Source organism: Amorphotheca resinae (genome assembly GCF_003019875.1).
Source record: "Amorphotheca resinae ATCC 22711 unplaced genomic scaffold M430scaffold_5, whole genome shotgun sequence".
Taxonomy (NCBI): domain Eukaryota; kingdom Fungi; phylum Ascomycota; class Leotiomycetes; order Helotiales; family Amorphothecaceae; genus Amorphotheca; species Amorphotheca resinae.
This window is the reverse complement of record NW_020194475.1, coordinates 487,638-502,525: the sequence shown is the minus strand read 5'-3', so window position 1 is coordinate 502,525 and position 14,888 is coordinate 487,638. Positions and strand designations below refer to the sequence as shown.

At 55.1% G+C, this 14,888-nt stretch overlaps 5 protein-coding genes across 5 annotated transcripts; 3 read left to right on the top strand and 2 right to left on the bottom strand.

Annotated features, from left to right (window-relative positions):
* Positions 1-2,727: 2,727 nt before the first annotated feature.
* M430DRAFT_34492 (hypothetical protein) lies at positions 2,728-3,147 on the bottom strand. The gene has a single exon (XM_024866567.1). The coding sequence runs from the start codon at positions 3,018-3,020 to the stop codon at positions 2,784-2,786; it is 237 nt and encodes a 78-aa protein (XP_024721384.1). The 5' UTR covers positions 3,021-3,147; the 3' UTR covers positions 2,728-2,783.
* Positions 3,148-5,553: 2,406 nt separating this feature from the next.
* M430DRAFT_27194 (hypothetical protein) lies at positions 5,554-7,622 on the top strand (the record flags this gene model as incomplete). The annotated part of the gene is made up of 2 exons (XM_024865549.1): positions 5,554-5,859; positions 5,910-7,622. 2 exons carry the CDS (start codon positions 5,554-5,556, stop codon positions 7,620-7,622), a joined length of 2,019 nt encoding a protein of 672 aa, XP_024721383.1.
* An 895-nt stretch (positions 7,623-8,517) lies between these two features.
* On the top strand, positions 8,518-10,280 carry M430DRAFT_101103 (hypothetical protein; the record flags this gene model as incomplete). Its single annotated transcript, XM_024860680.1, has 3 exons — positions 8,518-8,568; positions 8,627-8,734; positions 8,787-10,280. The coding sequence occupies 3 exons, from the start codon at positions 8,518-8,520 to the stop codon at positions 10,278-10,280; spliced, it is 1,653 nt and encodes a 550-aa protein (XP_024721382.1).
* Positions 10,281-11,118: 838 nt separating this feature from the next.
* M430DRAFT_119535 (hypothetical protein) lies at positions 11,119-12,968 on the top strand. Its single transcript, XM_024861750.1, has 2 exons — positions 11,119-12,057; positions 12,127-12,968. The coding sequence occupies exons 1-2, from the start codon at positions 11,476-11,478 to the stop codon at positions 12,688-12,690; spliced, it is 1,146 nt and encodes a 381-aa protein (XP_024721381.1). The 5' UTR covers positions 11,119-11,475; the 3' UTR covers positions 12,691-12,968.
* A 208-nt stretch (positions 12,969-13,176) lies between these two features.
* M430DRAFT_119531 (hypothetical protein) lies at positions 13,177-14,755 on the bottom strand. Its single transcript, XM_024861749.1, has 3 exons — positions 14,632-14,755; positions 14,066-14,531; positions 13,177-13,991 (listed from the first exon to the last, which is right to left on the bottom strand). Exons 1-3 carry the CDS (start codon positions 14,668-14,670, stop codon positions 13,516-13,518), a joined length of 981 nt encoding a protein of 326 aa, XP_024721380.1. The 5' UTR covers positions 14,671-14,755; the 3' UTR covers positions 13,177-13,515.
* Positions 14,756-14,888: the final 133 nt, after the last annotated feature.

Here is a 14,888-nt window from a genome sequence, read left to right as displayed (position 1 = left end):
CCTACCCCCCCTTTCTTCCTCACCACTCCATCCTTTCTTCTTCCCGTCCTCTCCAGTGTTCTCTCTCTCCCCTCTCTCCTGTTGTTCCCCCGGTATCCACGGGACACGCTTTTCCAGCATCCTGGATGCGGTGTGCGGTGGGCCGGGAAAGGCCCGGCATTCTTTCGCAGAGGCTCTGGCAATTCTGCGGCATCACAGTGTACCTGTACCTGCTGCGTACATTAGCCGGACGACCAGATCCCCGCTGCCACGATGATCTTCAGCGCCCCGGGGACCCGGGAGTGGCCTGGGTGCAGTGGTGGCAGAAGAATTTGTAATTCCCAGACGTCCAGCACCTCCACAGCGTTCACGCTTCACAGCAGAGGGCGCAGAAGTGAGGCGAGACCCAACGGGGCATGGTGTACGATGGAATTTGCATGACAGGCGCTTGGATCACGGCTGGTGGCTGGCTGGAGTGGCGCTGGGGCCAGTGGAGGCAGTGGAGGCCGAGTGGGGCCCGCGGCTCGAATCGCGAGTCGTGATCCCGTCACCGTCCAGATCTCCTTTAAGCGCACGGTGAGGGTGTACCGTCTACGGCGGACCGTTACGGCCTCCCGCACATCGCACTGCCGCAAGCCGCATACTCTTCCCAGGGTCGGCCAAGACCTCGCGAGACCTCTCGTACACCGACCAATCGCATCCCCCCGTTCGACGACGTCTCGGCGCAACTGTTGAATCTTCACGCCTCACGTCTTCACATCACTGTTGCTCAGTGCGCAATGCCCCCAGTGCCCAGTGCTCTGCTCACGGGCCAGGCTCCCCTGGCTGTTCGAGATCTTGGCGATTGAAGTGACACGCCTCCGCTTTCTTCTCTACAGTGAGGTGCTGGTACGGAGGGACAGAGAGGCAGGGCGTGCGCCATACGATCGAGGCCCCCCCGTTCCTGTCGGTACCGCGCTACGCTCGATGCAAGGGCGGCCGGTACTGCTGGGCCTGCTTGCTATGTCCCGTAGACACTGCCACAGATTCAGGTACAAGCTGCAAGTCGCGAGTTGGCCGTTACAAGTTACAAGTTACAGGAAAATACACGAACCTCGAGCCCCCGGTTTCGAAGCAGCACTGGTACTGTACCCACGAGCCCCGAGGCCGACAGAGATACAATATGATTCATCACGATTTCCGGGGAGAAGCTACTCCGTAAGCGTCGACGGTGAACCAGACCTCTCACCGGCAGAACAATGGCAACTTGGCAACGGCGATCTCGCGACAAATATCGACGGGGGTCGCAGTTCGAGCCCTAAGCACGCACCGGCCCAGGTTAGCGGTCTTCCAGCAAGAGACAGAGAGTCATGCGCGTCAGTCAGATAGGCTTCTTAGTGGTGGCGATGATGTGAGACAGAATCTGCGGTACGGCCCCTTCGGTTGGCACGGGACATAACATAGGGCCAGGGGATCGATCATCGTTGGGATGGTCGACGACGGGAGTGGGACGATGGGATCTTGATTGTGACTCTTGGGGAATTAGAACCCGGAAGCCTTATCAACGCATCCGTCCGAACCCCCAACTGCCAGTTGCCAATTGCAATCCCCCTCAGAGCTCCGGAAGCGGCTCTTTATTGGCCGAGAGATATTAATCACCGTCCCAAGGTTTTTACTTTACATCTTCAGCCATGCTGCCCTCCTCTCCCCGGTTTGGCTGGCTGGCGTGGTACGAGCTGGTTCGCATTGCTATTAATTACTCGGTAAGTATATGATGGTATGGTATTGCAGGACGGTACAGGGGAATATCGCCACAAACCCTTCCCCTGGGTCTCGAAGAAGCCTTCAGCAAGCCCCAAATGTCCCCGAATAGCTTTTGGCAGGCCAGGGGATCCTCCCTAGTCCCCGGTGCCGAGTTTTTGTTCCTGCTGCCCCGTGCTTCAGGAGGTCTGCGCGGCTGTCTCCGTAGATTATTATTCACACTTCTATACAGAGACGGGCCAGTAGCCTCACAGAAGCACGGGCCAATCTCTAGCCGGGTGGGGCATACCTCAGATGGGATCTCGAATTACTCTGTACGGTAAGGTACAGTCCTGCGCGCCGGGTTACTCCGGACGCTGTACGTCACGTGACCTCTATCACATTCCAAGGGCTTACCTCGGAGTACCTTGGGTAAAGTACACATTATTCGAAGCCCGGGGAGGGAACTCTGGAGAGTCGAGACAAAGAGAGACTCGAGAGCAGAGAAATTGTCGCTGCTACTTGCCCTTACCCTTACACTGCCTGCGCTACTGTAACTGTAATTATGTTGTACGATGGTACGGGCCTACGGAGGAAAAGTCCTGGGCTTGTCTCACCGGGAGGAGCTTCTACAAGAGTGTTCTAGCTCAGGGCCACGGCAGTGTGCAGTGTAGGCACACCGCGCACCGCGCACCGCGCAACCACTATGCGGTCCCCTACTACAACAGACGCCCTTCTGGTGGCCCTGCATACCTAGGCGGTCGCCATCGGTGTGCTGGCTGTTGGTTAACGCTGTGGCATCCAACTTCCAACGTCCGACTGCAGCATGCAGACACTGTAGCGGTCGCGGTGTAACACACAGTAGACCTCACTGCTCGTCGTCGCCGCCTCGTTTTCTGTCCAGGCGGCAGAGGGACGGGCACAACGGCCACGCTTACACCGCACAGCACGGTACGTACTCCGGGCGGACTGGGCCGTACCTCACAATTCCATGGTGGCATGGCTTCGATTGGAGCATGGCAGGGTACGTAACTTTGTCGCGCTGCTTTACGGGCGTTGTGCTACTGCTAGGGCCCGAGTGACACTCAATGACACTCCACGGGGTCCCGGGTCAGGCTCAGAGGGCACACGGGGATACGGGAGGATGAGATCACAGGAAATAGCACCTCCCTAAAAGACGACGACAGCAAGGCCCTGCTTCGTATTCTGCGACCAACAATCCAGTCGACATCACCCAGGATACAGACTATCATGACGGTCCGTACCATAGTATACAGGAACAGTTCCAGTCCCATCTGGGGGACTGGGGACGGGGTTCTCATAATGCTCCGTAGGGGAATGAGGGAATGATTGGGGATGGAATGAATGGTGGATTGATTGGGCGATGAGCGATGAGCGATGAGCGTTGATTGACTGGCGATTGAATCTGTCGAACCAGGGCCGATTACAAATCATGACGGGGGGGGGGGGCCAGCACCGGGCTTGCGGTTCGAGAATCGAGGCGCCAAATCCCGGGACCCGCACGCTTGAGCCGGCACGCCGACAAAGCCGGGTCGGCCGGATCGTCGATCTCATTCGCTCATGGCGCGCAAGGGCGAGCAACGACTGAAAGCGCCAGCAGACAGAGGCGCCTAGTCCCGATCCGGGGGTGGGGGCGGACCATGCGGGCTGAAACCAGATGAGCCCAACGCTGAGCGTTTGGTACCGCCATCCCTGCGCGTACCTGCGGCTGGCTGGGTGGGCACTGGGTGGCCCTGCAGTGGACCGGAGGGGAGAGTTAACCCGTCCCGGGTAGTGGGAACTCAAGAGTTACCGCAGCAGGCTAGTCGGCCTGGCGGTGCGATAAATACTCCTACCTGGTCGGGACTAGGCGGGGCGGGAGCGGACTCTCACGCTCTCCGTACGGTGGTACAGATGGGCCGCGTCCGAAAGAGGGAAAGGGCGCAATCGCTAAGGACCTCTGTGGTGAAAGAGGACGAGTCTGCGCAGCACGATCCGCAAGGCCGACGACGCCATGCTGCGCGCTGTACGAGTAAGGTTGGACGACGGGAGGAGACGATCGCCATGGGCTCATGGCGATGGGCCGCATGTCTCACAGATTGCATTTGTGTTTCGATCTCATGGCGTGCAGACCGACGAGCCTAGGGCCTTGGAGGGATGCGTCTGGTCCGTAACAGTCCAGGAGTCTAGGAGTCTAGGAGCCTAGGAGCCCCAGGAGTAGTCCTGGTGTACCAGCGAAGTCTTCCGACTACTTGTATCCCGCCAGGGGGTCCCGGCCTAGGCGCATCCAAGATTGCAGCTGGCCAGGGGGACGGTGAAGGGGGGGGCAATGGGAATTCGGGACAGGATGGGGGAGGGAGCAGCAGTACAGTTACTAAGAGCGGCAGTAGTTGGTCGTGAAGCTGTGGCGGTGGAGAGAAGCGGTGCTTGCAGAGGAGCAGAGGAGGGACAAGGTAGTAAGGGTAAGTTAATACTCGATCCAGCAATCCAGCGTCTTAACTGGGACAATACGAGGGTAAGACTTGAGCAGCTAAACAGTCAAATCAAAAGCCCATTAAAATAAAATAAAATCCCATGCCATCCAGTCCAGTCCAATCCAATCCCCTCCCTCGTGCCAAGCCCCAGCTGCAGAGAAGAGCAGCGACGCGTTTCTTCCTCATTTGACATCCCTACACACATATACATACATACATGCGGCGTCTCTCCATAGACGTAGCTATATCGACCACAGGCACATCCATCCATCCATCCATCCATCCATACATACATCCTAAAGCCCCTCCATCCATACACTCTCGCCATACCTTACCTTACCTTACCTTACCTTACATACAGCTCCTTCCCTGCCGCCCGCTCGCCGTCTCCTCCTCAACCGCATCCCACCCGTCGTCTTAACCTCGCCCGCTGAACCCACATCGCCGACGTTTCCTGGCCGATATCCCGTCTGCTATTATACGACCGCCGACTATTATTACTTACTACTTACTCCTGCTGCCATCCTCGTCCCCGCTGGATCTCGGCCCCTGGTTTTGACTATTTTACTATTTGCGTGTTCTACGCGGGAAAAAGGGATGAAAAGCTCCTGGGCCTAGTCGCACTCCTTGGACCCAGCGCCCACGACACGGCCACAGATCTCCCGCCGCCAAACGTCAAGCGTAAGTTCTTAACCTCTCCCCACCCTCTCTCTCTCTCTCGCTCCCTCAACCCTCCCGCCCGTCCTGGCTGACTCTCCTCGTCCGCCGCAGCTTTGTACTACTGGAGCCCTCTCGCTCCCGCTCTCCTCCTCTTCCCCTCGCACCCTTCACCTTTCTTCCTCTCTCGTCCCTCACCTCTCTTCCTCCTCTCTCCCTCCTCTTCACACCACCCCGCCGTCCGCTCCCCAGCATCGCGGCTGCTCTCACTCCTCGACCTTCACAACTCACAATCGCTCGTTCGATCGCCCGTCCGCAACCACCGTCATCATAATTAAACAGCTGCACTCCTTCAACAACTCCATAATACGCGTCGCCGAACTCGTTTCCTGCCTCTGGCGTCCACGCATCACGCTCCATACATACTCCAACAGCGTCTTGTCAATCGCTTCAATTGCAATCGCTACAATCGCTACCGTTGCCGTCGCTCGTCGTCCTTGATCTCGTTTGTCTGTCTTCATAGACCGCAAGACGGTCTACCACAGCCCTCATTACTCTCTTTCTGCAGTACAGCGCGTCCTCAATTACACCCTCCCACCAACCGGCAAACCGCCTATGTCGATTGCTTAGGTATACCGATAATCATCATTATTATTATAATTAATTGAATTGCTTTGCATGCACAAGAGCTTCGAGTCGAAATCTGGTCTGAACAATCGCCAAGATGGAGTACCTCGAGCAACCCAGCTACCACCACTTCCAACACCGTCACCACGACCCAATGGCCCAGGGCATCCCAGCCTTCCTGGACGCGCAGCAGAGCCTGCACACGTATGCCGCACTAGCTCGCCAGCAGTCGACCGCAATGATGGGCATACCTAATGTACCGAAAGCCCCCGAAACGAAGCCTCGATTGGGGAAGGAAGAAGTAGAGGTCTTGGAACGCGAATTCAAGAAGAACCCCAAACCAACCACCCAGACGAAGCGTCAGTTTGCGGAGGATATGGGCGTCGACCTGGCAAGAATCAACGTACGTTGGGGACAGCTGACATGTACATCTCCACACTAACAATGCCATAGAACTGGTTCCAGAACCGCCGTGCTAAACGGAAGCAAGAGAAGAAACAAGAAGCCTACGAGGCGGGCCAGAAGCAGGAGGCAATGGGCTACTCGGAAACCTCGTCTCCCGACAATTACTTGAATACCCCTGCATACATGAACGATTCACACGTTCTGTCGTCTATGCAGCAACCGTCCGGGCCCTACTCACTGATGGGCAGCGGCCCCCCTCCAGCCGTCGCTCCGTACAACCCTCAGTACTCGGATCCCACAACGGCAACTATCGAATCTCTTCATCGCACCATGGCCGTCGCGCAGGCCGCTTCGCAACAGCAAGATTTCCATAGGGGCTTTTCAGAACAGCAGGAGACATTGGCAACGTTCGATGACTCTCTCCTCCAGAACTCATCTTCCATGGGAGATCGTGCCCAGTTCCCATCAGTTGGAACCTTTGATAACTCTCACTACCCATACGATAGCTTCTCGAGCAACCTCTACAGTGCCTCTAGCCAGTCTCTGCCTGAGCACCACTCCTCACCGACAACGGAAAACGCTCCGACTCCCTTCCTTGGATACTCAACTTCCCCTTCGGGAGCAGATGTACATGGGCCCCAACCACAGGCCACCTTCCCCTCACAAGCGTCGTCTGGCCAATCTCAAGATGGTGCTCCTGCACAGCAGAATGACAGCGGTGCGAGTCAAAGCCCCGAGGATAGCAGTTCGACAATGTTACCGATAGGGTTTAAATACGAGATCGCCGAGTCCGAAGAATCTTCCGAGTTGCCCCCAGCATCTTCGGCCTCTTTCAAGTCTCCACCTCCTACAGATATTGCTTCGCGCCGCAAGAAGGTTCACGTAAAACCAGCTGCATTGATCGCAGACCCAATGATGCGGCGTCCCTCGGCGGGCCCAAGGACCGTTTCTCAGGCCGAAGGGTTTCGCCGACGATCTGACACTCCTCTTACCTCACCCATGCGTCGCATCGTCTCCGCTGGGGGAAACAGAAGTATCATCTCTGGTCGGGTTAGCAAATCCGGCGTCGAGTCGGCTCAACGCTCACCCATCAACTTGGGTGGCTTCGCCGATGTTTCATCGTTTCTTGAACACAACTACCACAACCTGCGGCAACCATCCCTGTGCAGGTCATCACTCAGTAGCAGTAGCCTAGCACCGCCCACGCCAATGTCTCCCCGAGGAGGTGAAATGACACTGGCACACAGGGAAGGCCCACGGTCGACTGCTTCTCCTGTTGACGGGGGCATGAACTTTGTCTTTAATGCCGGTGTCCCGGGCTGCTTTACCACTATGGATGGTGACCAAAACTTGTCACCTCCTGAAACCCCCCAAGATCAGATATCTCTCCAACCCTTGTCGACTGGCTGGGCTAGCGGGGTTGAATTCCAGGACAAGCAGTGGCAATTCGAAGTTCCAGATGAGCCCTTATATACACCAGCACAGGAAAATTTCCCCCTCGATTTGCAGATGCCACAACCATCATACCTCTCGAATGCGAGCCAACCGGTCACTCCTGCTTTCGGTCATTTCAACCCGAATTTCTCCTTTGGACAAGAGTCACCGCAATACAAGCACGATTCACCCCAATACACGGTGTCCAGTCATTCCGAGTACTCGTTTCCCGACGCCCAGTATGGGATGGGAAACACATCGCCAATGACGAAGCACAAGACCTTTCAATTCTCGAATACAACTGCCGCAGACTTTTCGGAGAAATAAGCGGCATCTGTCTTTTTCAATTCTCATATCCTCTTTTCCATGCTCTACAAGAGCTTTGTCCGAGCTGGGCGGTACCTTGGCTGCCACTGTGTATAACAAATTGGTGTTGAGCGTTTGACGCCTGCTTCCACTGCCTGAGATAGCGATATCATTCACTTAATGTAATCATGGAGACGCTCGTGGGTGTTACAACTGTTTTAATGTTTACGAATATGGCGTGGAGGAGATATACCCAAAAGAAACATCGGGATTGCAGCGGAAGGGGGGACGTTTGACTCTCCGAGTCTTGCTATTCATCTGGGACAGGCGTAAGGGGTTACACGGTGTATGGGTGGGAATCATGTGTCGATAAATGGCCATGAAGAAAGATCTATTTGTTATTACAATGGCATCTAAGCCGTTGAGAATCGAGAGTCTGGTGTTCTGTGTGGTGCTTCTAAGGCAAAATAGAAGGGCTATTTAGGTGCATATCTACATTCATCTATCTACAACAGTATTTCTGAAAATTGGAATCTGAGAGTTCTAAGAGTTTCCATTATTCAACAGTTATTCTTCATTTTAATTTCTATCTTTTCTATCTTTTCTATCTCCCGCGTATTTCCTCCCTCCCACTCTTCACTCTGATTCGTAGTGGTTTTAGTACTATTCTTAAACCGTCGCAAAGCGAGGCGAGGGGTACTTGGTGAGAGCATCACCAATTCATCGCCAACAGCATATAACAAACCGAACTATTCTTCCCTCTACATCATTCTGTCACATTTCGCATTGATTGTCCATCGCGTCTTCTCTATGCATCATGGCTTCTAAGGGCCTTCGGGGTTTCTCACCGCTTAATTGTCGTTCTCAGAACGTTGCAAGTAGAAGTCCCGCCACAATACCCCGCCGGCTAGCTCGCATGTCTACCATTGCTTCTTTCAAGATACCCAAGGTCTCCAACGAGCCCAATGTAAGTCTGTCCTCTGCGCCCTTTGCCCTTTGCACAATCAGCGCTAATAGCCTGCCAGCATCATTACGCCAAAGGATCTGCGCAGCGGGAAGGCCTCACCGCAGCTCTCGAAGCGCTCCAGAAGAAAGCTCCCCTAGACGTGCCGATTGTTATCGGAGGTAAAGCGGTGAGCGTTGCTATCGCCCCGATGGCATCACAGAGGGCTGATTGTGTTTCAGGTCAAAACGTCCACTATCTCGACGCAGCAAAACCCATCGAATCACTCCTCCACGATCGCCTCGTACTCGAATGCCTCCGCGTCAGATGTCTCGGCAGCCATCGACGCAGCACTCGCTGCGAAGCCCGCATGGCAATCCCTCCCCTTCGCCGATCGAGCTGCGATATTCCTCAAGGCGGCAGATCTGATCTCAGGCAAGTACCGCTACCATATCATGGCGGCCACCATGCTGGGCCAGGGCAAGAATGCCTGGCAGGCCGAGATCGATGCCGCCGCCGAGCTGGTCGACTTCCTCAGGTTCAACGTACAATATGCAGAGGAGCTGTACGCGCAGCAGCCGGCGCACCACTCGCCAGGTGTGTGGAACCGCATCGAGTACCGCCCCTTAGAGGGCTTCGTGTATGCGGTTTCGCCCTTCAACTTTACGGCAATTGCAGGCAATCTCCCCGGGGCGCCGGCGCTGATGGGGAACGTGGTAGTGTGGAAACCCTCTGACTCCGCGATTGCGTCGAATTGGCTCCTCTACAACATCCTTCTCGAAGCAGGGCTCCCGAAGAACGTCATCCAATTCGTCCCCGGGAACCCGGAGGAAATCACAAGCGTCGTGCTGGCCCACGAGAAACTCGCCGCGCTCCACTTCACAGGCAGCACGGCCGTCTTCCGCAAGCTCTACGGCTCCATCGCCGAGGGCGTCGCCGCCGGCAGGTATCAAGGCTATCCCCGCATCGTGGGTGAGACGGGCGGCAAGAACTTCCACCTCATCCACCCTTCTGCGGACGTCGAAAACGCCGTCGTGCAGACTGTGCGCGGGGCCTTCGAGTATCAGGGCCAGAAATGTAGCGCCACGTCGCGCGCCTACATCCCGCAATCCCTCTGGCCACAGTTCAAGGAGCGTCTCATTGCTGAAACCAGCGCGCTGGCGATTGGCGACCCAACCGAGCATCAGAACTTCATCGGCCCCGTCATCCACGCTGCCTCCTTCAACAAACTCGCCGGCGTCATCGACGCCGCCAAGACGGACCCCGACCTCGAGCTCCTCGTCGGGGGCGCCTACGATAACTCCAAAGGCTACTTCATCCAGCCCACAATCTACGCGTCCCGCAACGCTGAGCACCCGCTCCTCTCCACCGAGCTCTTCGGGCCCATCCTCACGCTCTACATCTACGACGACTCGCTCCCCGACGCCTTCGCCGACGTCTGCGCCCTCATCGACCGCACCTCAGCATATGGGCTCACGGGCTCCGTCTTCGCGAGTGACCGCGAAGCCATCCGGTATGCGGAGGAGGCCTTGAGAGACGCGGCGGGCAATTTCTATATCAACTGCAAGAGCACTGGCGCCGTGGTAGGGCAGCAGCCATTTGGCGGCGCGCGGGCGAGCGGCACGAATGATAAGGCAGGGAGCTTGAATCTGTTGGGCCGGTTTGTGAGTGTAAGGAGTATCAAGGAGGAGTTTGTGGGGGCGACCAGCGTGGGCTATCCCAGTAATGAAGTCTGAGGGGAGAAGAGGGGTTTGTGAGTTTTGGTCGAGATGGATAGGTAAGGTAGGTAAATAAGTAACTACCTAGGTAATTAAAATCGCGGTGTTCCGGGGAGCAGAAGTATACCTTAGAGTATCAAATAGTTGATTTTCTGGAAGGCGAGGCTGTATATATGTATTCCTTTCAGATAAGGTAATAACTGCTATCTTAGCGCAAGGCTGAAAAGAATGATAAACGAACTCACTCACTCAAACTCATCAACCCTGCTATAAGGTATCTACCTAGTGAACATAACTCCATACCTACATTCAAAACAAAGAAAACCTGCATCGTTAAAGAATCGGAAGATTGATTGTGCTTATTGTGCATCGGCCATACAATCCCGCCGGCGTTCTCTGGAAAGTTATACCGGGCCCGAGATTAGGAGGGAGGATGTGATGCTAGTGCGCGGCATAGGTATATATAACGTATTACTGGTATCGATAAAAGACGACCTCGTTATAGTCGTCAAAAGTAAGTTCATGAAGGCTTCTTGGCTCCTTGGCCAGATCCAACTGGCGTGAATTAACACACCTTTATACTGATTGATTGGCCCGTGCTGCTAGACCTCGGTTTCCATCTGAGCTGGGATTAGTCAGCAGACACGTGCCCCGGCTTTCGCTTGTTTCTCTCGCTTCTATCTCTCGCTTCTCTCGCTTCGCTCGCTTCCCTCCCCACGTTGCGCGGTCGCTCGCCGTGAGTGGTCGACGGGCTGTGCTGCGCTGCCAGCCAACCAATTCGAGCACGCTGCTCACGCGACAGTTCCCAAGGGACTCGTTACGCTCTTTTTCGCTTCGTCGACGATCAGAGATAACATGGCCGGAGAGAAGCAGAGGTGGTATGAATAGTAGCCATCCTAGGTTGGTCAAAACTCTCAGCAAGATGGGGCGCTCATCCTTTCATCCTTTCATAGAGCAGTAGTAGGCGGGAACCCGCTCCTCCCCCTCTTTCTCTCCCTTCTCTATCTCTCCTCTCTCCCCTCCCCTCCTCCTCCTTTTTGCTTCTCCTCTCCACCTCTCCACTGGCACCTCTATCAAGCCCTCTCTTTGTTGACCAAGCCGTCTTCTTCATCTTGCTATATATTTACATATATATACATACATACTTGGCGGAGCAAGAGCACAAGTCGCGCACGAGACCAGCTTGAATCGCAGAGCTCTTTCTGCTGCCAAAATGCCTCGTGTTGAACATCTACCCACCCCCGCCTCCTCCACCGAGATCAAGGGAAAGGATGGTTCACAGTTCTCCTCTCTCCAAATGTCCTTTGAACTTCCTCCTCCCGCTGTAGTTGGAGGAGGAGGAGAGTCTCGGCCTTCGACTGCTTCCACCAAGGACTCGACGGGCTCCTCGTACCACCCGTCGTCGCCCAAGTCGCCCGTCCTTCCTCCCAGCGAGGTGGTCAAGATCCGCCGACGGTCCTCGGTGGCGCAGACCCCCAATAAGGACTCCTTCGCCTTGCCTCCGCCCCCGACTCGGTCCCGGAAGATCATCCAGATGAAACCCAAAGCACAGCCGGAAGAGCACGCGGAGACTCCTGCTGCCGAAGGGCCCAAGAACAACGGGGCCGGAAAGGCGTCACCGGCAAAGAAGAAGCAGCCGTCTTCCACGAGTGTCGCCGGCCGCAAGATCGCAAGGAAGACGGCGCATAGCCTGATTGAGCGCCGCAGAAGATCGAAGATGAATGAGGAGTTTGGAGTTCTGAAGGATATGATACCCGCATGTACTGGGGAGATGCACAAACTAGCCATATTACAGGTAAGTTGGGGGCTAGCTGTAGCCAGAGTGGCCAACGGATCTTCGATACTTACTGACTGCTCCCGCCAGGCGTCCATTGACTACGTCCGGTATCTTGAGGATTGCGTTGCGAAGCTGAAGGCCGAAAACAAACGTACCAACCCCACCCCCGCTGCAGAGCAGCAGTTCCTTCTCCCCCCACCAGCCGCGAAGGAGCAGTATAATAGCTCTTCGCGACCATATTCAGCACCATACGGGGAAGACGAGGATGTGGAAATGTGCGATTCCGAAAGACCATCCCCATCGATGCCTCGTTCCTCGCAGCGCCCATCCGAGTCCCCCGCGCTGCTACCCCAGGACAACACGCGGCATCGCCAGGACTCGTACTCATCCGAGCACGCGCGGCACTACAGCTTCAGCACATCCTCGACCACGTCCCCCTCCCTCGGCCCAACGACGACGGCTTACGACTACGCCCGCAGCGCAGCGTCGGCCTCCACCCTGACCAGCCCTGCATTGCCGCCGCAGCGCGATCTGGATCAGGAGGCTACGGCGGCGCTGCTCATGCTGAATACGGATCGGAGGGGTACGCAAGGAGGAAGCCCTGCTGCGGGTGCCCGCGGCATGAGCGTTAAGGATCTGCTCATTGCGTAGATCTCTTTTGTTTTTTGTTTTTGGGAGACTCGGGTCATATATATATATCATTGTTTTGCTGTTTGGCTGTTTCGCTGGGTATTTTTATTGTTATATGAAGTCTCTTTTTTTCATTTTCTTTGGGGGCGTTCTGGGGGGGTCATAATACGGAGGTGGATGGATGATGGATAAGGTAGATAGATGCGTTTTGTTTAACCTACCTTACCTTAAGGATTCTTTCTGTCGAGAACACCGCGTTATCAATAAACCGCCTAAAATATCATAACAAAACACTCGATCGTCTTGAATAAGTCTCTGACTTTAGGTTAGAATCTCAAAAATGATGTGAACGAGTTTGCAAACACGGCTCGAAGCCAGCCAGCCATTCAGTTAGTTATTTCTAAGAGCCATCGAATATCACAACTTGGTTTTACTACGCTGGCATGTGAGATATATAATATATATTTCTTATAGTCAGTCACGTTTGGGATGCGATGAAGAAAAAATCAACGATTGCTTTTTTAGTTGCTTGATCTGTGCTTGACTGCCTGCCTGCCTAACTACAGAATCTGTAGATGTGCAAAAGAAGGACTCGCACCCATTCCATAATAGCAAAAGTGAACACTCCTCTACTCGTTGCCTTTAGAGAGCAAAAAAGAGCAACGAGTAATACGATGCGTGACCTGACTGACTGATTGACTGCTCATTCATATTCCCGGTCTATGATTGATCGCGAAAACGCCGGATAGGAGGGGTATTGTTAACGCCGTGAAAGCCGAGCCGCCCCAGATACCAACCACGCACGAGAAATCATAAAGAGAGAGAGAGAGATGCCGATGATGTTTTTTACCAGAGATAGCCACGGCAGTTGGGCGACTTGCACAGACATTTTGTCATGTTCTTCTTCTTCTTGGGATCGCGAGCGTCGCTGGCAAGATCCGTGTCCTCGCCATCGACGTAGTCGAAGGTGAGCTCCGTCTCGGCCGGGATGTCCTTGATGGCGAAGAAGGCCAGGTCGTGGATGTGCTTGTCGGCGTAGTCCCCGACCCGGGCGAAGATGCGCAGGTTGGGATCGCAGCTGTGGTTGATGAAGCGCGTCGGGCCCGAGAAGTACTCGCCGTCGACCTCGAGGGAGGGGCCGCGGAGCCGCACGTCGTGGCTCTCCGGGTCGGTGAACTTGTCCAGCGCGAACAGGTAGATGTCCTTGTGCTTGGCGATCTTGGACGCGTTGCGGCGCCGGTCGGCTTCCTCGGCGGTGATGATCTCTCCAACGTACTTGTCGATGAATTGTCCACGCTTGATCGGATACTGGCATCGAACACCTTGTAGAAGTTAGCATTTAGAATGGAATTGAGATATATAGAGGTAGAATTGAAGAAGGAGAAGGGATGCTTACCCCAGCCACGACCATCCTCAGTCTTGAAGAGGTCCAAGGGGATCTTGCGGCCTCGCTCAACGACGCGGTTCGGGCAGTTCGCGCTGCAAGAGCAGCCGCTGTGGCACTCGTAGATCGGGTCGCGGGAGTCGAGCAAATCTCCTCTCAACAGCTCTTTCTTGGAGCCCGTGCTATGGTACGCGTAGATCTTGTTGTTGGGACCAAGCTTGTCGAACACCATATCCTGCAAGCAAGAGCAGCCCTCACGCTGGCAGTCGCTGTCGCTCTTGCAGCTGCATCCCGAGTGGAACTCGTCGCTCGCAACGGTGACTCCTTCGCGGATGATCGACTCCTCAATGAAAGTGAAGCCGACCGGGATGACCTGCTTGTTCTGCGTGTTCCTGATGCGGACCGGGTACTTTTCGAAGTTTGAGAACCTGAGCAGCTGACAGTGCGGGCACTTGTCGAGCTCCTCCTGGCTGGTCGTCTGTAGTTGTCAGCTGTGTTCACCAGCAGAGAGAGCCACAGCCTCGCTCACTGCGTACTGGGAAGAGCGCAGAAAAGCAATTGACGCGAGATAAACTTACGGGATTCCCATGGTTGCGCCAATGGTCGAGGAACGTCATCCCGGATTTATCGTCCCCACCGGAGCTGGCGGTTTCCTCTTGTTCGACTTCGACCTTTTCGTGTTGACTGCGATTTTTGAATTGGTGTCGAGTACGAGGTGGTTTCGGATTGCCGTCTGCCATCTTTGGGAGATGGCCAACGCTAATGCAAGGCTGATGTTGTCGGTGTTCGGGTATCGGAGGTCGGAGGTAAGAAGTTCCGTGATTTATATTTTTCA